The sequence below is a fragment of the Camelus dromedarius genome, chromosome 24, assembly GCF_036321535.1.
Source record: "Camelus dromedarius isolate mCamDro1 chromosome 24, mCamDro1.pat, whole genome shotgun sequence".
Classification (NCBI taxonomy): Eukaryota; Metazoa; Chordata; class Mammalia; order Artiodactyla; family Camelidae; genus Camelus; species Camelus dromedarius.
In genome coordinates, this window is record NC_087459.1 from 22,784,172 (window position 1) to 22,806,900 (window position 22,729).

At 37.9% G+C, this 22,729-nt stretch overlaps 1 protein-coding gene across 1 annotated transcript in view; it reads left to right on the plus strand.

Moving 5' to 3' along the window:
* The window catches only part of LOC105089694 (S-adenosyl-L-methionine-dependent tRNA 4-demethylwyosine synthase TYW1), a 127,824-nt gene that overhangs the window by 101,180 nt on the left and 3,915 nt on the right, over positions 1–22,729 (plus strand). The window contains exons 14-15 of the mRNA XM_010980788.3: positions 3,081–3,191; positions 11,918–12,085. Of these exons, the coding sequence (XP_010979090.1) occupies positions 3,081–3,191; positions 11,918–12,085 (279 nt within the window). The remainder of the gene's footprint in view (positions 1–3,080; positions 3,192–11,917; positions 12,086–22,729) is intronic.

Sequence of the window (22,729 nt, forward strand, 5' to 3'; positions counted from 1 at the left end):
AAAAATCTAAACTTTGATGCTAGAGTAGGATATTAGATACCTTTGAGGCAAGGGGCACGGATGGTGACTGGATAATGTGTATTTTCTTTGTGTCAATCCCTTGATTATGATTCATGTTTTATGTACATTTCTCTTTGAATGTTTATTTCACAATTTGAAAAGGTTTAGCAAAGTGAGATAGAGTCAGCCCTGGATTCGTAGTGCTTGGGTTCAGATCCCAGCTTTGCCACTTTCCAGCTGTATAACTTTGGGATATTTATTTAACAGCGCTAGCCCTCAATTTCATACCTATAATGTGAAGATAATAATCAAACCTATTTTGTGTAATTTGTTGCAAAGATGAGACACATATTGGAATCTTTGCTAAGATATTAAGCACTTAGAACAACAGCTGGCACATGGCAAGGGCTGACGCACTGCTAACCCTTGGTGTTGTTTTGTTGGCCTCATTGCCAGTTTATTTGCTCAGAGGAATTTTAAGCTCCCAGGGGAATTACGTTATATGTAGAAATCCATCATGGCTCTCCATGTAGGTGAGTTTTTGTTACGGTCTCAGAAAAGTTTACTTTTTTCACTGTTTTGTGTTGTTTAGTAAGTTAATCATTAGGTATTTCATAGATGTATCTTACAGTTGTAAGTAGAATTTTCTTTGCCTTGTATTTTGTAGTTGTACGTATGGTATATATGTAGCGTGTATATGGCATATAGTAGCTAATGCTTGGTATGACTTACTGCTGCTGGCTTGGCTCTAAGTGTTACTTACTTAGATGACATTTTTAATCCTGTGTAAAACCCCCATTTTGCACATGGAGAAACTGAGACAGAGAGTTAAAGTTGGGTAGTATGTGGTCTGGGATTCATCCTGGCCCCGGAGTCCGCATGTATCTCACTACTCTATGTTAGGAAAGCTGCTCATTTTTATATTTTTAGTTGGTAGCTGGCCAGTTTTATTTAATCTGATTTTTTTGTTGATTTTCCTAGGTTTCCAAGAAGCTAGCTATATCGTTTGCAAATAATTGTTTTTTTTTTTTATACACTATCCAATTATTCTTGTTCTTGCCTTATTGCTTTGATTTTAACTTTCAGGGAAGTGCTTACAAAAAGAATAGAATGTACAGTCTGCTGTTTGTTTAAATGGGAATGCCTCTGGCTTTTAAACCTTTAAGAATGGCATGGACTATTGACTGGAGAGTGTTTTCTTTATTTTAAGGATACGTTTTTTAATTTTTGCATTTACCAAATGGTTTTTCAGTTGTTTTTTTCTGTTTTGTTTTAAAATCAGGGATGGCTTTTAAATTATATCAAATGCCTTTGTGTAGCTATAAGATGATCACATGACTTTTCTGTGTTGAGGTATTAATTTGATGAATTGCATTACTGTACAGCATAATATTGAATCATCTTTGCATTCCTAGAATTTTTAACATAAGGCTCAATTTTATTTGCTAGAATTTCTATAAGGTTTTTGCATACATGAGTGCAAGTGAGGTTGGTCTGCAGTTCTCTACCATTGTTAGGTTTTGGCATTGGTTGAATTCTAGCTATGTAAAGGGAATACGGGAGATTCCTGTCTTCTCATGCATTTATATACTGCATTTTAAAAATAATTTTTGAGTACATTTTCTGGAATGGCTGCCTAATACTGCTTGTTAAAAATCTCCTTGTTATCTTCAAACATAAGCAAAAGTAGAGACAGTGGTTCTTTTGTTTTAACTGAAGTGTAGTTGATATACAATATTATGTAAGTTACAGCTGTACAGTAAAGTGACTTGCAAATTTTAATTTATAGTTATTATAAAACGTTGGCTATATTCCCTGTGTTGTATAATATATCCTGGTAGCTTATGTTATCCATAATAGTTTGTACTTAATCGTCTACTCCTACCTTGCCCCTTCCTCCTTCCCTCTCCTCACTGGTAACTACTAGTTTGTTCTCTATATCTGTGAGTCTTTCTTTTTTTGTTATATTCACTAGTTTTTTGTATTTTTTCAGGTTCCCGATGTAAGTGGTATCATATAGTATATGTCTTTCTCCCATATTTCTGCTTAGCATTATACCCTCCAAGTCTGTCCATGTTGTTGCAGATGGCAAAATTTCACTCTTTTTTATGGCCTTGTAGTATTCCATTCTATATATGCCACATCTTTTTAATCTATACACCTGTTGATGGTCACTTAGGTTGCTTCTGTATCTTGGCAATTGTAAAGAATGTTGCTGTGAACATTGGGTTGCATGTAGAAACTGGTTTCATTTTGTTCATCTCTCACTTCACTTTGTTTTTCTCTTGAGTATTTCGAGTATGATTTGAGGTTTAGCAGTAAGGGTATTACTTGGGAATTTGCTACAGATGGATATAATCATGTACACATAACCACAGGCATCATATCACCTTTGCCATATTCTATTAATTATAGAAGGTCACAGGTCCTGCCCTTACTCTTGCTTTAGATTTTAAGCTACCATTAATCATGTTATTCTGAGATGTTTGAATAAATCTTTGAACTTTTAATAATTTGTCTAGGGTCCTGGAAGGGAGCTATAAAGTCAAAGGGTCTAATTGCTTTTCAGAAAACCAGTACCTCCTTTGCTTACATGGTAAACAAATGGCAACATTGAGAGTTCATAAATGTGCCTTTTCTGCCAACATGAGATCATGAAATAATGGGAATTCAGGAAAGAGGACGAGTAATTAGAAATTCTTACTGTGAACAACTTGAGTGATTGATACTTGAAAGCCTGAAGGTTATTTGAATTAATTTTCGAGAGTCTAAAACTATTTGGTCAATTTACTATTCTTAACTAAATTGAATTCAGTGTATTTGTCAAGAAACTCCTGGGGTATCTTATCTAATATTAGAAACTATGAGAGAAAAGAAATATGCCAATATCTGTGCCATTAGAAGGCTTCTGGGAATCTTATGACGTTGTTTACACTTAAAAAAAAATCTTTCCACTAAATGTAACTTTGACGTATAGAAGTTCATGCAGTATTTCACCTTACCTGGATCCTCTATGAGTTGAAGAAGTTTGAAAATCTCCCTTGGTGGTAAAAACAAAGCCGGCTTTTCCTCTGTTTTAGCAACAACGGACTGTCTACAGACTGACGCTTGTGAAGGCATGGAACGTGGATGAACTCCAGGCCTATGCCGAGCTGGTGTCCCTGGGGAGCCCTGACTTCATCGAAGTGAAGGTAAGCCCCTGCTGGCCAGTGCCGGAACGCTTCCCACGGTGCACGGTTGACCGCGACGGAGTTACAGTCTTCTAGAGCTCTGCAGGGGGCTCCAGATGTTTTGTCTATTTGTTCAGAAATACTAATCAGGGTCCTGGCGCTGTTGTAGGCACTGGGGATAAGAGCAGTAACGACTAAGCATTTGCTCTCACAGAGCTTGTATTTTAGTGAGAGGTAGACTGTCAACACAAAATGAATAATGAAAAACTACGTAGTAACTTTACTATGCTGAGAAATAAAATACTACTGTAGTGAGTAGTCGGTTGGCTTTTAAATAAACTTACTGTGGAAAACTTCAAATAGATAGAAGAAGTAGAGAGACTGAGCTAATGAACCTGTCCATCCATCCATCACCCAGCTTCAAAAATTATCCATCCGTGTTTCAGCTATACCCCTACCCATTTTCTCTGCCCATACCCTATTATTTTGAAGCAAACCCCCACATTATTCTATTCATCCATAACTGTTTCAGTATATATTCATAAAAGATATGCACTTATTTTAAACACTTACTCAGAATACTCTTCTCACAACTAAACAATTTTAACAATAATCTCTTAAGTATTGCAACATGAAAGATTTCAAAATTGACCAATTATTTTAACAGTTTATTTTTTTTTAATTGAAGTAAGGTTGATTTATATTACTGTGTTAGTTTCAGGTATGCAGCAAAGTGATTCAGTTGTATATATATTTTTTCAGATTATTTCCCATTACAGGTTATTACAAGATACTTAATATGGTTCCTTGTGCTATAAGTAAATCCTTGTTTCTTATCTATTTTTTGTATAGTAGTTTGTGTCTGTTAATCTCATCCTCCTAATTTATCCCGCCCCTCCTCCCTTTCCCCTTTGGTAACTGTAAGTTTATTTTTTATGTCTGTGAGTCTGTTTCTGTTTTGTAAATAAGTTCATTTGTATCATTTTTTTAGGTTCCACATATAGGTGATATTATGTGATATTTGTCTTTATCTGACTTACTTCACTTAGTGTGATATTCTCTAGGTCCACCCATGTTGCTGCAAATGGTAATACTTCATTCTTTTTATGGCTGAGTAATATTCCATTATATATAGCATCTATATATTCCACTATTAATGTATTAAGATAATATTATAATAAATAATATACAATATATTAATAATGAAATATATATTCCATTGTATATTTTATATATAATATTCCATTGTGTGTGTATATGTATATATACAGACACACACTACCTCTTCTTAAGCCAATTGTCTAACGTATTTTTTAATCTGGGTTCAAGTAATGGTCATAGTTGGATTACTTCTCTCTTGAATTTTAAAAAAATCTATTAGTCCTCTTCCACGTGTTTATTTTAACCTCCTTGTCATTTATTTTGTTGAAGAACATGGACTACTTACTCTGGTTATTTCCCTATATTTTTATTTTAGGTTTTTCTGATTGTATGTTCCTCTGCCCCTTATAATTTCTTGTGGTTTAGTGGTTAGATCAGAAGAAGATTGATTAGGGGTGTGTGTGTGTGTGTGTGTGTGTGTGTGTGTGTGTGTGTGTGTTTGCATTTCAAGGCTGTTTCTTTGGTGGTAGTGTCTGCTTCGAGCAGGAAGCATGTGACGTCTGGCTGTCTCCGTTATATTTTTGCCAGTGTTCCTTTAGGATAGGTTCTTGTAAGCGGCCTGATGTGTCAAAAGGTAAATGCACTGCTAGATATTGTGGTTGGCTGTTTGGATTTCATAAGCAGGAAGGCTTCTCTGAGGAGGTGTCTCTTAAAACTTGATACCTATGTAGTAAGAAGCAGCACAACATGCAGAGGCTTGGGGTCGGAGCTTTCCGGGCAGATGGCAGAGCTGGTGTACAGAGGTCCTGTGTGATCTCTGCGGGGTGGTTGGAGTTGGCCACAGTACAAGATGAACCAGAGAGGTGTGCTGGGGCCAGATTTTGTTAGGCCTTTCCAGCAAGGATAAGAGAATTGGACTTTATACTAAATTTAATAAGCTTTTTTTTTTCCTGTTGTTTTTCTTTTCTGTCTTCCATTAATTCCCACTCTGATCATTATTTCCTTCTTTCTTCTTGCTTTAGGTTGAGTTTGCTCTTTTTCTAGTTTCTTAAGGTCAAAGTTTCAGGTATTGATTTGAGATCTTTCTTTTAAAAAAAAATTTTTTTTTTTTTAAAGGAGGTACTGGGGATTGAACCTAGGACCTTGTGCATAGAAAGCATGCACTCTACCACTGATCTATACCCTGCTCCCTATTGAGGAGCTTTGTTTTAATCCTGGGTGTACTAGGAAAGCACTTTAAGCTGAAGAGTGATGTGATCTGATTTATGAGTTTAAAAGAGCACCCTGCTGTCATCCTGAATGGATTATAGCGGGCAGTAGTAGAAGTAGGTGGGTCAGTACAAAATGATTGCTGAATCTAAGCAGGAGATGCGATGACTTGTTTTGGGGAAGTTCAGTGGTATATGGCTGGAGACAAGTGAGTGCATTTGGGCTGGCCTTTGGCAATAGATCCAACAGAACTTGCCGCTAGATGACGTGTAGGAGTGAGAGAACAAAAGAAGTCAAGAATAGCTCCTGGGTTTTTGGCCAAAGCAGTCGTGTGGATGTGGAACAGTTTGCTGAGATGGAAAAGACCAGTGGAGGAGGGAGACAAGTCTGGGAAGTAATTTCAGGAATTCTATGTTGGCCTTAATAATTTGAGATATCTTTTAAATGTCCAAGTGTCAGTTCAGACAGGCCATAAATTATATAGCTTGGAGTTCTGGGGATGAGACAGGCTTGGCAGCGATGATTTGGAGGTCACCAGCATGAGATGGTAGTTCAAGCTATGGAGTGTTAAAGAGGCAAATAATGGCTTTCGGAGATAACTAAGAATGTACAAAATAAGAGAGAGTGACCAGAAAATTCATCCAGTCTCTCAAAGCTCCACTCTTCAGTTTATGTTTATGAAGCTGGATGTACTGTACGTCATATCAGAGGAAATTTCAGTTTTATAGCTGTTTTTAGTAAGTTCAGCTTTCTGTGTTACTGAGCTCTGGGAGGGCTGGGGACATGGGGACAGATGAAATATTGCTGTGTGAATGCGCAGCAGTCTCCAGTCAAGTCAGAGACACTCTTTTCTTTTGAAACTACTCTTAATTTCAAAAGGCTGCTTTTGGCAAGAGCTCAAATAATGCAGAGATACAAACCACATCTTAAATGTATCTGTTGACTTGAGAAAATCTTACCAACGTCAGGGAGTGGTGAGTGATGTTTTAATTTATGATTTAGCTATTAAAGAATGCTGCTTCAAATTGTGTTGCAGTGAAACCTCTGTTATAAAGCGAGTTGGCTGGATCACCTTTTCCTTCCTTCCTTCTTTCTTTGCAGTCATATTTTCTACAATGAGCAAGATATTCTATAGTCTGAAAAGAATCAACCAAAGTTATTTTTGAAAGGAAGATGGCTACTTTGTAAACAATGTTATTCTCTGATGGATGTTTTTAGTTAGGCAAACTATTAATATACGGAGAAAATGGATGAAGCCTTCTGTCTCTAGTTCAGACGTTATAACAAAGACATAGTTTCTTTCAAATGAGATTTCCATTTTGCTATTTTATCCCCGCATTCAACAAGTATTTTTGAGCTCTCTCCATGTGCCAGAGCTCGTCAAAGCCTCATAGAGATTTTTTGTATCTAAGTCTGGATATGCTATTAGGGAAATGGATGTCTTATTGAACAAGGCAAAGTGTACAGAAGTAAAATGAACTATGGTGAGAGATTGTTTTATTGAAAAGTTCTCGGGGGAATGTACAATCTAATCATAATTTTAAAATGTCTTATTTAAATTATAAAATGTAATGTGTTAGATAACAGTCTGCGTTGTGTCAGGGGAAAACGTGGTGACGATCATCTTGTCTCATGTGGAAAACCTGTGACGTCAAGTACCGGGGCCTTTGAGGACTGGATCATGTAGTTTATTAAATTCAGCTCTCACTTGTCCAGCAAGTAAATAAAGTATCTTCCTCTTAAACTGAAGTAGGAAAAGGGATGTTTATAGAAAATAGTGTACTGTTAAGAAACAAAGCAAGCTATAGAATAATATTTATTATTTGATTAAATGTTTAACAGTGTATGTTTAGATATATTTATATAAGAAAAGTGTGGAAAGATATATATCAGATTGTTAGTGTTTTATTTGGGAGAAGGAGAAGAAAAGGCTTATACTTTTTATATTTCTGTGTTGTATGACTTACTGCAGTGAGCATGCATTTCTTCTATGATTCAAATGATTGAAGTGAAATGAGTAAATGGAGAAGGTGTGCTTTCCTGCTCAGTAGGGTTAAACCGATGTCTGAAAAGGCAACTTTTTGTTGCTGTTGTCTTACTAATTAAAGTTAAAATTTTCTAAAATGGAGAGTTTTAAAAATAATAATAATAAATCCTCTCCATAAAAACATTTGGTAAGAGTTTGCAGTATGGCAGCCTGAGATAACCTCAGATTCCTCCAAAAATGAACACTTAGAAGTAAATGTTATGATGACCATACTGTTGCGAGGATAGTCAATCTGTCAAGTCTGTAAGGGAATTCCTTAGGGGCTAGGAGGAGAGAGACTGCCCCGGTGGTATTCCACAGCTCTAGTAGGGACAGGACTTGGGTAAAAAGGCAGAAGACTAGGCCCTTCCACTTTTAGTGAAAGGACAAATTAGGAAAAAATTCACCCACTGACACAGCTGGCACTTGGAGGTTTATCCCTTACCTGTGCTCTTGGTCAAAAGAAAAAGTCTCTCAGGGCCTAACCCTCAAAAGGGGTTGGTGTTAAAATTAAATAGTACCTCCAGGTCACATAAATGCCCGGAAGGTGTGAAATTGATAATACAAGTTGGTACCTGGGGGTCTCTGCAGAAGCAAACACAACACTGTTTATCCTTTGCCTGTGTTTCTGGGACGGGGTGTGTACGTGGAAGGTGCAGGGGGCTCGGCATCATCTCCGGTGGGGAAGGTGTGTAAACTTCGGTACATTCCTGAAGTGTACTGATGTAGCCTGGGACAGGTGACGTACTCTCCTTGACTCCATATTTCCTCAGTATTAGCAGTAGTATAATAATATCAACTTAATAGGTTTGTTTTGAGAATTCAGTGGGTTAACATATGCCTGGATTCAGTAAATGTTTAGATCACTTTTCATCAAGCACATTTATTTAAAATAAATCAATAGAAGCTAATTTTTAAAATTGTATTGATTTTCTCTTTTCATTCACTGCTAGTCTTGTAAAATATTTCTCTGTTACATCCCCTGTAAATTAACATGTACTTTAGCTTCATTAGGCCTAAATAAGCCTGTATTTGCTAGCCTGGGAATATTAACTGTCATTATTTGCTTACTTGTTTGTGAGAGTGTGTTTCGTGTTATAAACATCTGCCTTATTGAAAAACTTTCATAACACAATCCATTTGTACATGAAATACTGTCTTTGTATTCTCTGCCTTGCATTGCACCTTGAGAAGAGTAAGTGCTCAGTAATTATTTGTTGTCAAATGATTTAAAACTCTCTTCCCATCAGCGCTGTGACTGTCTACGGAGCTCAGTTCTTGCAGAAGGCATCTTACAAAACAAGTGTCTTAGCATAGCCTCACTCTTTTCTTCACACAAAAGTAAGGAAAATTACTCATTGTTCATGTGTTGCAATGCCTAGCCAGTGTTTATCAGTTGGTTCATAATCATTAAAGAGTAGAAAAGCCCTGAAAAATATGAATGAAATTTTATATTAGATCCAAAAAGTGTTCTGGAGTTTAATGTCTTAGAAGAAGATGTGGCTTGATCTTTGGGTCATCCAGGGTAGATTGGTTGGGGGTATAGAAGAGAACAGGGCACAGCCCCTGCCTTCTGAGAGCTCAGAATTTAGGCACATTGTACTAGCAGTTGTCTGATAAGAGATATGCACAGGGTGTGATGAGATTGGGGTCAGATGAGACAGGGCTTCCTGACCGAAGATTAAAGACATGATAGAGCATTTAGCCAGGTAAAGGCTGGATGCTGAGGGGGGCAGTCCAGTGAGAAGGCCTCGTGTGCTGTGCTAAGAAAGAAACGTGGGCTAGTTTTGTGGGGGCAGAAAGGAGTGACATGTATCGGTGCAGTCATGAAGGCAACATTTCTTTTCTCATCAAACAGTAGGGGACAAAAACAGTGATGTCAGGAGTCTTTTGACACCCAGTCAGTTTAATTACAATGTCAAGAGCCGAAATACTGCTCTTCCCACAGACTTAGAATCCCCAGGTAAGCTTTCTAAGCAGCCAGTAGAAAAGGCCTTATGGCCCACATCTCCTAGAGCAGAGTGTCCACCCGAGAGTCACCAGTGTGCTGGTGTGGGTCATGCTGTTCAACGGAAACTCGAAGATGCATCAGTGTCCTGTTCTTCAGGAACTTTCTTTGAGTCTCTGCTTGTCACTCCTCAGCCTAAGGATTCTAAGGGAGTGCTTTCCGTTGCCACATAGTTTCCATTTTCCCCCCAAAGAACTTGGAGTTGGTGATGAAATGAGGTGTGAGTGAGGGATGAGAAGGTGGCAGACGGCTACGATATGAGGGAAAATGAAACGTTTTTAGACAATTCAGGGGCAAATGTGATCAAGAATAAAGTCAAGGCAAGTGATCAGTAGGCTCGAGGGTAGGATGAAGTGACGCCGCCCAAGCAGAGAGGGGAGCCCTGGAGAGCGGGGCTGGGGCGCCAGACTGAGGGAGGGCTCGGGGGTTCCGGAGGTGACTTGTAGACCAGTTCCCTGAGGCCAGTGTCTACGCATCACATTTCTGTCAGGTGACGGCTCAGGCTCTGACGTTGGCTTAGGAAGTTACCCAGAGAATTTTGTCTGGTTAAAATGAGAATTTTTACATGAAAATACTTTAACTATAAATATAGCATGGTGCAAATGTATAGAATAGTATTATGTAAAGACATAGTGAAGAACTATGGCGTTCATTCTCTCATTTCCTTTCCAAACAAAATCTCTCCTTAATTTTTCACAATTTATTATTGCTGAATAATAAATATTAAAGTATTTCCCAAAGCTGTTATCATGAATATAAGATGTTACCTAAAACCTTTGCTTCAATGAACTAACTTTTTAAGTACTAAAAATAAATTCCCTTGAATTATCTACTATCTACATGGTTGTTCATATAATTCATACATCATACACAGTGTTTAAAGTGAAGTTCATTTTTATGACTAATTTGACTTATGAATAAATTATTTTCATGATTTTTCTAATACATTTGGGTGGGTTTAATACAATCTTTCGGCCAGGTTTTCTTAAAGAATGTTTTAAACTATTATTTGCTCTTTTTTTCAGCTAAAACTCAAACTCAGTTTAATGAATTCTGTAAATCACTGGGCTGATAGAGAAGATTCTCTTGTTTATTGTACTTAAGGCGGGTCACCTATGGTTTATGTTCAGCCAAGGTCATCTCAGTGTAGTATACCAGTAGTCTTTTGGAACAGCCATCTGGAGTAGAGGCTCATTTGCAGAACTTATCTGAGTTTTTGGCCACCTCCCGGCCCTGCCATCTGTAGAGTCAGGGTCACTCTGCAGTACTCATTTGTGGGCTTTTCATTTAATGTCACTCTACTCCCTCCAACCTGTGTGTCCGTGTCCGTGTCCGTGTCCGTGTGTGTGTGTGTGTGTGTGTGTGTGTGTGTGTGTATGCCTATGTGCACGTGTCTTTCTGTTTTAGTTATTCCCTACAGTAGCAGCGTATCTAGAATGTTCAAATCCTTTGTTAAGAAGGTTTGATCTCTTAGGTATTTAGAAAGCCTACAAAGTTTAGATATCCCTTATTATTAGAAAATCAGTCATTAATCACTTATCACTATGTAACTTAGAGAACTTAGTTGTGAAACTCTTGGGTCTTGTATGCCTGGGCTGACAGGTAGCATTCAAAAGAGTTAGAAACCAATTTATCTTACTGCATTTGTACTGAATGGGAATTTCTGTAGAGGTAGATACATGTATATACATGTGCATGTGTGTAAAGGTATATATATGTGTACCTACAGTTGTATTTTCATTTTGGCACGATTCTGTTTTTATTCATATCCACATAAAAAATGCATTACAAGGTGATCTCCTTAAATAATTCTAATGGGACCCGTATCTGGCCCTTTATAGAAACTTACCAACCTCAAATTTAAACTGTACTAGAGAATGGGAGCTCATTTTATTTTACCAGTGAATAAATTATTCATTGAATTTTTATGGGTATCTACTATGGCTCCATTATTGTACTAGGGGATTATAATCCCCTGAGAATTAATCTGTTATAATGCACGCATGAATCTGGATGGAAAGGTATGTTACTGGTTCAGATATTTTATTGTGACTAGATAGCACAGATGGTGACATAGCACAAAGCACAGGTACCCGAGCCCCAGCCTTGTTACGGGGTGCAGAGGGTGTCAGCCTGGGAGCGCCAAGGTGGTCTTTGTCACTCACTTCGTATATGAGTTCCTGAGCAAATTATATCATCTTTGTATTACTTTCTTCACTTTAAAGTATGGATTGGATTGGACTGGGTTGGGTTGGGTTGGATTGGACTGGACAGACTGGATTGGATCGGATTGGACTGGACTGGATTAGATGACCTCTAGAAGCCTTTCTGGCTCTGGAACTCTTACTCTATGACATGTAAATAGGTCTGCAACTGCCTCTAACCGTTGTGATGTTTCCACAGGGCGTTACCTACTGTGGAGAGAGTTCAGCAAGCAGTCTTACCATGGCCAATGTGCCCTGGCATGAGGAAGTGGCACGCTTTGTCTGTGAGCTGGTGGAACTGATCCCCGACTATGAAATTGCTTGTGAACATGAACATTCCAACTGCCTCCTGATAGCTCACAAAAAGGTAAGAGTAACTTAAATATGCATTCTTCTGTCACCTTGTCCTTCCTGCTCCTTTCTTCTCTTTTTATTTTCCCTTCACCTTATTACAGTGAAGATCTACTTGTTTGCCACCTTTCCTAAAGCAAATGTTAAGAAGGCCCTGAGTTCTGTCTGTTGGGCTCATAAATTTTCTTTTCTGTGTGAGAGTGCTTTGTTTTTAGACCTCGCCAAGGCACTGGAAATGCTTTCTGGTTTGTAATTGGTGCATACTGCGAACAAAATAAAACACTCTTGTAATAACCTCTAGTCCTTTCCCAGAATGACAAGGGAAAGCTAAAACCCCTATGAGTGTTTCTGACTGTTTGAAGAAATATTGAGGTATTTATCAAATTTTAAATAATACTAAATCTTAGCCTCTTAGCAGTGTTTCTGGGATTTTGATTTTCCTTTTTCCTCTTTAGTATTTTTGTTAGACAGAACAAGTACCAGAGTTCAATGTATTTCTTAAGTAAATAATGCCTAGCAAAGGAAAAATTCAGTTTTTGGTGGAGGTAGACCACTAAAAGGAAAAAATGCTAATTAGAAGGCCAGTGTTATGAGTAGCAATCATTTTGATACGTCATTTCTGAAATAATGTAGTGTCTGGGATTTGATTCAAAATACCATGAGGTAAGAAGTGTATGTATGGATGTATGGATGGGCTGAGGGTTGTCGAGGCTACGTGATAGATACTTACAGGTTTATTTTACTGTTCTACCTAGTTTTCCAAATTCTCTGTTAAAAATGCTTTTTAAAAAAGTGGACATGGATGAACCTTGAAAGCATTATTCTAGGTGAAAAATCCAGACACAATAGGTCACATGTTGTATGATTACACTTATATGAAATGGCAAGAATAGGTGTATCCTTAGAGACAGAAAGTAGTTTGGTGGTTGCCAGGAGCTGGAAGAGCAGACTCCGGGAGAAATGACTGCTAATAGGATGGGATTTCTTTTTGGGGTGGTGAAAATGTTCTGGTTTTCTATAGTGGTGTTGGTTGTACAACTTTGTGACTGTGCTAAAAACCACTGAGTTGTATACCTTATGGTATGTGAATTATATGTATCACAATAAAAATAAATTATGCCAAAAAGGTAATTAAGGATGGGCTACCTTTTCTTATATAAATGCTTTTTTTGTGCAAGTGAATTCAGGCTTAATTTGAACATGAAAGACTCACTTTTTACTCCTCTCCAAACCCAAGTGACTTCCTGAACAGCTTCTGAGGTTAATGACATTTAATAATATTAGAATCACTCAATTAAAATTTCAAACGGTCTAGTCTCAAACAAACATGAGTTTAAAAGGTCTTCATGCTTTGGTTGCAATTAGATTATATATAGATGACCTATGATCTGTCAGAGTTAAATATTTAGACAGAATAATATGTTCTGGGAGCATCAAAGAACAAAGAAATGAAGGCTGCCTATTTGAAAGGTTTGAAATGCTAATTAAAATAGCTCCAAAGACAATTAACTTACAAGGTAAATCTTAAAAATTAAAGCCAAAAGACTGAATTTTATTTTCTAGCTTTTTATTCATTGTTAAACCTTTTTAGGTAAGATGATAGTGTCTTTTAAAAAATTATTTGATTGAAGGGGCAGTGCTCTGGAAATTGCCCTGACAGTAGTGGTAAAATCCTCTCTCCCTCCATTAAGCCTGTTCTTCACACGATAGCCAAAGAAGTCTACAGAATGTAGATCGCTACTGCGTAGGTGCCATGCATGATGTCTCATTACTTCTAGCATGAAAATCAAAATCCTTAATGTCGCCTCTAGGATTCTGTGTCATCAGTCATCATCTAGACATCAGTCTATGTCATCAGTCTCTTTCCAGCTTCTTCAACTCCTCTTCCTTCTCTTTCTGCACTTCTTTCATTTTTCACAGCCATAATAGGTCTTATTTTTCCTCCAGTTAGGCTGGGATTATATACTCTTTCTGTTCTTTTAGTGGTTGCACTAGAAATTACTGCATGCATCCCTGACTAATCAAAGTCTAATAGTTAAAATATTTTTACCCTCTAACTGTGCAAAGAAACTTTAGAAACTTAACCTCCATTTTCCCCTTCCAACTCACATGCTGTTTTTATCGTGCATATTAACTATAAACGAGTGTGAGGACAGTATCGTTACTGCTTTCGGCAGTCAATATTTAGATTTACCTACATTTTAAACAAATTTTATTCTCTACTCCTTTTTGTATTTTTGACCCTCCATCAGGGATTATTCTCCTTCTGCCCCCAAAACACCTTTCAAAATTTTCTTCAGAGTCTGATGGCAGACTCTCAGTTTTTGTTTGTTTGAAAATGTATATTTTGGCTGGGTATCAAACTCTAGGTTGGCGTTTGTATCCTATCAATGTGTTAAAGATATTCCCCTGAATTTAAATGCCATTGTTGAAGAGTCAGCTGTTTGTTGCTTCTTTTAGGGTGATTTGTTGCTTTCCCCTCTCTGGCTTCTTTTTCTCCCCCTTTGATTTTATGCTCTGATGTGTCTAGATGTGAACTTACCTTTATTTTCCTCCATGGGACTTTTGGGCTTCATAAATCTGTGGATTGGTACTTTATATTGGTGGTTGAAAACTTCTCAGCTTTTATTTCATTAAATATTTCTTCTTCCTCATTACCTCTTTTCGTTTGAAACTCCAATTAAACATATGTTAGACTTATGTATTTTTTTTAATGTTTTGCCTTCTCATTTGTGTATTTTATTTCATTTGGACAATTTCTTTTTTTTTTTTTTTTAATTTGTTTTGTCTTGGGGGGAGGTAATTAGGTTTGTTTGTTTAATTTTTTTAATGGGGGTACTTGGGATTGAACCCAAGATCTCGTGTACACTAAGCATGCACTGTGTCACTGAGCTGTACTCTCCCTCCTCGACAGATTCTTTTGACTTACATTGTAATTCACTGATTTTTGTTTCAGCTGTGTTTTATATGCTATTAAATTCAACACCAGTTTCTTAATATTGGATATTGTGTTTTTCAGTTATATAATTTCTGTTTGTTTTATTTGTTTCAAATATGATATGTCACACTGTATAATTTCCAGCTCCTAGCTGAAATTTTTAAGCTTGGCTTTTATCTTCTTGACTACTAGAAATATAGCTGTTTCATTGTTTGTGTCTGATAATAACAATATCTGAAGTCTTTGTGAATTTGTTTCTGTTATCTGTTCTTTCTGCAGGTTCTCATTCATGCTGTCTTCTTATGTGCCTTGCTATCTGATTGTGTTGTGTATATTTTATTTAGAAAGTTATTTATAGAAGTAATATAAGGTTAAGGATTAGAATATCACTTCTAATATTTAGAGATAAATGTTTTAACCTCACTTTTTCATATGGAAATTGAGGTCAGATGGTGAAGAGACTTGCTTAAAGTCTTAAAAAATGGCTGAGCCAAATCTAGACCCACAGCCTCCTACTAGTTCATTGATCTTTCTTATACTACAGGGCATCTTTTGACACCACTGGCCATATTCAAGGGAACGTTTAAAACATGGCAATTTAATTTTAGACCAATATTTGGCATTAGTCTCTTAAGATTTTTTTCTCTCTTCCCGCTGTCCCAGTGTAAGCATGGGCATAGAAGAAATAAATAGCTTTATATCTCATTCAGGCCAATTTAGTTCTGTAAGTGTTTATTGAACACTTGCTGAATTCTGGACACCAGACTGTGCAGTGAGGTCCACAGCATGGTGACGAATGTCAAGCACACAGAGTTCACCGAAAAAGAGACTTAACACGATCTTAGCATCACCACTTGTTAACTTGTTTAATCTTCTTATAGTTAATGGATGGTTAAGAGGTTATGTGTGGAGTCGGGTTGATTAGTGTTTGAATCTTGGCCCCTGATGTCTTTCTAGGTTTTCATCTGGAAAATGAAATATTATTCATTTCAATACTACTTTAGAATATTGTTATGAAATATTTAATACAGCTCCTGACTCATAGGAAGATTCAATTATTGCTGCTTCAGTTACTGTTATTTCTTTTATTTATGAAACTAGCTAGTTTTTGACGAGTGCTTAATATGCAACAGATACCGTGTCAGACGTACTTTTTAATCCTCACAATGACCTTATAAGGTAAGTATTGACATTCCTGTTTTATAAATGAAAAAACTGTAACATCAAGAGGTTAGGTCACTTTTTGAAGGTGAAACAGGCAGTCAGTAGTAGAAGTGAGATTTGAACCTTGGCATCTGACTCCATAGCCTGTATTTTCTCCTTTCCTTCCCTTCCTTTCTCCCTCCCTCCTTTTTTTTTTTTTCCTTTTAAATTTAGAAATGATGTCAAATTTACAAAAAGTGCAGAAATAAAATAGTACAAGGAGCACACAGATTCACAAATTCACCTGTTGTTACCATTTGCTTTATCATTTATCATTTGCTTTACCAAGCAGTTTTGTCTATTAAAATATGATCAAAAGAAATGTAACATAACCTAATGTTGAAACTGTGAAGTCTCCCAAGCTCCTAGTTTATGTGGTACCCAACAGATGTCCAGGATCACTGCATTTCCCTCCAGAGTTTAAGATACCCTGGTGAGTGTTCTGCATGTACAGTGTGGGAACCATGGCTCTAAGGAAACAATACAGAAACTCATTCAAGGTGAAGTAGACGCTCATATGGATTATTTCTCATTATGTATTTTCTGGTGCCTCTTTTCCTTTTCATTGTTGTTACTGAAGTATGAACAACTCATCGTTTTCCAGTCACTTCCTACTCTCTGATTTTACAGTAGTGCCTCCTGAAGGAGATGAAAATACAGTTTCTTATAAAGAAGCCACTTCTCACACCTGGTCATTTGGCTTTTTCTTCTGGCTCACAAGCTGGGAAAGGTCACCTGAAACCAGAGAGGTCAGAATCATCAAATGACTGATTCTGATTCCCTGTTTTCTTAGGAAATGACTCAATTTCTGCTCATAATCCCAGGGCTTCTGAATGAGAGTACAAGCTGCAGTTGCCTTGAAGGACTGCTTTCTTACTGTCACACCAGAAGACGGCCATGAAAGAAAACAGAGAACTATGTCTTTTTATTTTGAAATGATTATAGAAGCATAGGAAGTTGCAGAAATAGTGCAGAAAGGCTCATGTACCCTTCACCCAGTTTTCCCCTGTGATAGCATCTTCCATGTCTATAGGACACTATCACAACCAGGAAATAGACATCGGTACAATCCGTAGACCTTGTTCAGATTTCACCAGTTTTAAGCTCATTCATCTGTGTGTGCATAGTTAATTCTCTGCCATTTTATCACATGTAGAGTTGTAATCAAGTCACAAAACTATTCTGGTACCAGAAAGATCTTTGTCATGCTACCTAACCCCTTGTAGTCTGACCTACCCTCCTTCCCCAGCCTAACCTCAGGCAACCACTAGTCTGTTCTCCATCTTTATAATTTTATCATCTTGAGGATCACGTATAAACAGAATCATTAAAATGTGAGCTTTTGAGATCAGCTTTTTTCCACTCGTCATAATGCCCTTAAGATCTATCTGACTCATTGCACATGTCAATATCTTATTCCTTTTTCTTGCTGCGTACTAGTCCACGGTGTGGATGTACCATGCTTTGTTTAACCATGTACCTATTGAAGGTTTTCCCGTTTTTGGCTATTACAAATTAAGCTGCTTTGAACGTTCTTGTACAGGTTTTTGCGTGGACGTAGTTTTCATTTCCTGGTGATAAATGCCCAGGAGTACAGTTTCTAGGTCATATGGTAAGTGTATGTTTTGGGTTTCTTTTAAAAGAGAAACTGTCAAACTGTTTTACAGAGTGACTGTATACTATTTTATATTCCTGCCAGCAATGTGTGAAAAATCTAGTTTCTCTGCACCCTAGCTGGCGTTTGGTATTGTCTTTTTTTAAGTTAGCTGTTCTAACAGGTTTGATCTCATTGGGCCTTAATTTTCATTTCATGAAACATGATCTGTCTCTCTATTTTGGTCTTTGATTTCTTTAATAATCATTTTATAGTATTTAACATCCAAGTTCTATAGTCTGTTAGATTTATACCAAAGTATTTTTCTGGTTTAGCAATTATAAGTGGTATTGTATTTTAAATTTCAGGTTCACATGTTCATTGTTAGTATATAGAAATAGAATTAATTTTTGTATGTTAATCTTGTATCCTATAACCTTGCTGAATTCACTTATTATTTCTAGGAGGATTTTTGGGGGTAGATTTCTTGGGATGTTCTACATAGACCATTATATCTTCTGCAAATAGGGACAGTTTTATTTCTTCTTTTCCAGTCAGCATTCCTTTAATTTCCTTTACTTAATTACGTTGTCTAAGACTTCCAGGACTTTACTGAATAAGAATGGGGATTTGGGGGCATCCTCATCTTTGTCCTGATCTTATGGGAAGAGGATTTAGCCTTTCACTATTTAGTTTTATGTTAGCTGTAGCTTTTTTGTACATGCTCTTTTCCAAGTTGAGGAAGTTTCCCTCAATTTCTAGTGTTTTGAGGGGTTTTATTATGAAATGGTGCTGAATTAAGTAAACTCCTTTTTCTCAATTGCTGTGAGCATATGACTTTTCTTCTTTTATCTGTTAATATGATGGAATACTGGATTTTTAAGTATTGGACCATCCTTGCATCCCTGAAATAAACTGTTCTTGTCGTAGTATTTCTTTTTTGTATATTGCTAAATTCTGTTGGCTGATATTTTTTTTTAAAAGTCTTTTGCCTCTATGTTCGTGAGGGATATTGGTCTGTAGTTTTCTTCCTTTATACTGTCTGTACGATTTTAGTGTTAGGGTAATACTGGCCCCATGAAACAGGTTGGGAAAGCTTTCCTCCTCTTCTGTCTTCTGGGAAGGGAGTGTGTAGAATCGGTGTTACTTCTTCTTTAACTGTTTAGTAGAATTCTCCAGTGAAACTGTCTGGGCTTAGAAATGTATTTTGGGAGGAGTATTTAAATTATGAATTACAATAGTTCAATAGTTTCAGAGCGGTTTAGATCATCTTCCACCCGTGTGAGTCCCACGTGCATCTCGGTTGTCCCTGCTGGGTGCAGTTGCCTTCTCAATGACGGGAGTGGCAAACTTGGCCTTTTTTCTCCCTGGAACGTCTTTATTTCACTTTTACTCTTGAATAATAGATTACCAGAATAGAAAACTCTAAGTTGAGGTATTTCCTTCTGGCACTTCAAAGATATTATTTTGTTGTCTTCCAGCATCATCTCTTCATTATCTTCTAGCATCTTTCACCATCGATGAGATGTCATTCCTTAGTTTTAGTGTCTGCTGATTAACTCAATAACCAGTAACATTTATTAGGTCACTGTGATAACACTATCATGCATTCGTTCATTTCATCCTTACAAAGGCTTATGAGTCATAAATGTTATTTTTCCTCATATTCCCAAAGGTGGAATCTCAGGCTAAGAGAGTACAAGTCTTGTCCAAGGACAAAGGGCATAATTAGAATTCAACCCCGTGTCTTTCAAAATACAAAGCCTACTTTGGACCACTGCATGGTACTCTCAAATGCCACACAGCAGTCAGACAGGATGGAGAAAGGGAAGTGTCTGCTGAGAACAAGGTGCAGACTCCCCTGTCCTGACAAACCAAGCAGCATCTCCTTACTCTCCTCCAAGATCATCACCACTGCGAACGTTTTTGCCAGAATTGAGGCCCTTTAGGTAATTAAGCACTAATCACAGAGTCCTCCCTCGGATACGTAAACTCACAGTCTGTACAGGGTGGGGATGAAGACCTGTCACCTCCCATGCCCTCCCTTCTCGCAATAAGAAGGGAATTGTGTCTCCAGGAAGGTTTTGTGCAGTGTTTTCCTAACAAAACCTACTGACTGAATATTTTCCCTCCGTGTTACACGTGGAACTCATCAGAGGCCCGATTGTTCCCAGTAATTACTTACAGAATAATGTCAGAGAAAATTGGCAATTTTGTGATACTACCGAGAGGACTTAGCTCTACTTCAACAAAACGGGAAATTAAGATTGAAACTCCTAAAAGTGAGTTTCCAGATAAGTTTTTTAATTGCACTTGGATATATCTAGAATTCAATCACATTGTTGTAGTTTTTTTTACCTCTCAAAACGGTTCCCAGGCAGCTGTGCCACAGGAATACTACTTGCTGAGTAAATTCAGAAAAAGGAGTCAACTCTGATCAGTATCTCACTGTCGCAGTCAGGCAGGTGCGCTTTGAAGTCTGTCTTTGTGATCTTTGCCGCCTCTTATCCAAAGAACAAACAGTGCAGTTGTAGCTACAACAGGCAAGAACGAAATTCATAAATCTGGGAAATTCAAAAAGTATCACTGAAGCACCCTTCTTGTATTCCAAAATCCCTTCTCCCTCCAACTACCCAGGGAGTCCGTCTGCTGCTTTCCCCCTAATGTGAACTTCTGAGTACGAGCAGGTCTGGCCCCTCTTCCATCCTGTAACGGGCGCTCTCCCAGTTGTTTGGTTCCTAAGTGTGACTACGTTTGGAGGACCCAACTAGAAAATAACTGATACTGAGATCACATAAAAGCCCTTCTTAAGAGTGTATAAATGAAAGTGGTATGTATGATTCTTATTTTTGTATTTTCTACTTTGTTCACTATGTGTGGACTTTGAGGTCTGGTTATACAGGAAAGGATTAATTTTACCCAAAGAAAGGGCTGACTTTGTCCTTAGCTTGTAGGAGGTGAGTTCTAAGCTCTTGGAATATCTTGCCTGATAAGAGTGTCTTTGCTCATAAGGAAGCATCTTGGGCCACACTAGGTCATCCACACTGAGCGTGGAATTTGGGGTGGAGGCTTCGGGCTCCACAGTACCTGCCTGACCTCCAGGGAGGCTGGAAACTAAGGTCAGCCACCCAGCAAGCAGCTAAGTCTAGGTGACCAAACCCCATTAAAACCCCTGCGTACCAAGGCTTAGGAGCCTTCCGGGCTGGCAGCACTCTGCCTGCTGTTGGACAGCATTGCTGGGTGAAGGTATCACCTTCCAAGACTCCGCTGGGAGAGGACGACTGGAGGCGCTGTGCGTGGAACTCTCCTAGACTCTGCCCATGCGCCTCCCCCTGTGGCTGATTTTAGTCCCTATCTTTGTGCTGTGATAAGCTGTACTATGAATATAACACCTTTCAGTGATGAATTCTGAGTCCTGTTAGTGAACTGTCCACACCTGAAGGTGGGCTTGGGAACCCCTAAATTTGCATTTTGTGGCAGAAGTTGGGGTGATCTTGGGGTGGGGGGCTCCTGAAGTTTGTATCGGTGTATCTGTTTTCAAAACCTCACCATTTTTCATTTTTCTTATCTACAAAACAGGGATAACTCTGTTAATAGGGTTATTGTAATGGCTAAATAAAGTGACGTGTAAAGCATCTAGGATCGTGTCTTGCCTATAGCGGGTTCTTAATAAAGGATCTTCCCTAAAGATGCTGATCATTTGATTTATTGAGACCTTGAATGCCTAAACATGTTTTTATTCTCCCTATGCTCTTGACTGACAGTTTTGCTGCATATGGAAGTCTAAGGTGGAAACTATTTTTCCTGTGCAATTGGAGCCACTGTCTTTAAGCTTTCAGTATAATTAGTGAGAACTCTGAAGGCCTTCTGATTGTCAATCCTTTGTGTATGACCATTTTTTCCTTGTTAGAGTTCTCTCTGTCTCCATTATTTTCGTTCCATGAAATTTCACTGAGATGTGCCTCAGACAGCTTGTCTATTTTTATCCATTACAGACCCCTTCAATCTGGAAACTCAGGGCTTTCCCTTCTTAAGAGTTTTCCAGAATTATTTCATTAAGGATTGTCTATCCTGTGTGTTCTTCTTTCTTTCAAGAACTCCTGTTATGTTAAAGTTGGGTCTCTTTGAATAGTCCTTTAAATTTTTTTTTTTAATATTTCTCTCCTATTTTGCATCTTTTTTTACTCTACATTCTAGGAAGTTTTCTTAATTTTATTTCTTATCTTTCTTGTCAACCTTTCATTTCTGTTTCTGTAATTTTAAAATCTAATTAGTCTTTTTTATTCTTTGAGTGTTTCTTTTTATAGTGTAACGTTCTTATGAATACAGTAATCTCTCATTTCTATGAGGATAATCGTTTTAGTTTAGTTGCATTTTTATTTTATTTGTCATTTTCTCCCTACCTAGTCTCTGTTTACTCTGTTATTCTTTTCTTACTGTTTATTTTTTATCTCTCTGCCATGTTTGAAGTTTTCCTTAGATGGTCATCAGTTATCTGCTCAAATTTAAGTGGGAGACTACAAAGCATATTGGGAGCCCTAAGTGTGTAGACTGGGCTTGACTTTAAATTAGAGAAATCTAGCTGGGTTTCCTTAGGGAACCCAAGAAGTCATCTGCTTTCCCGCAGCGTGCATGGCCACGGAGGCCGGGAAGCAGAGGGGGCTGGGGCGCTCTGACCCCTCCTTTTCAGTGCGATAGCCCTGTTCTCGGCTGCAGCTGCTATGCCATCGTCCATAGGCTTTCTGATTTATTGTCTTCCTAGAATAAACCTCTCGTCTTCCGTAGCGGAGTGGAGTGGGCAGGCTGGGGGCTGCTCAGCTGTGTGTATGTCCGGGGGGTCAGGAACTTGGCATTCTAACAATTTCTTAATCAGAACGTAAACCAACCATTGGTTTTTTTGGAGGGGAAGTTGGTGCCTCTTCTAC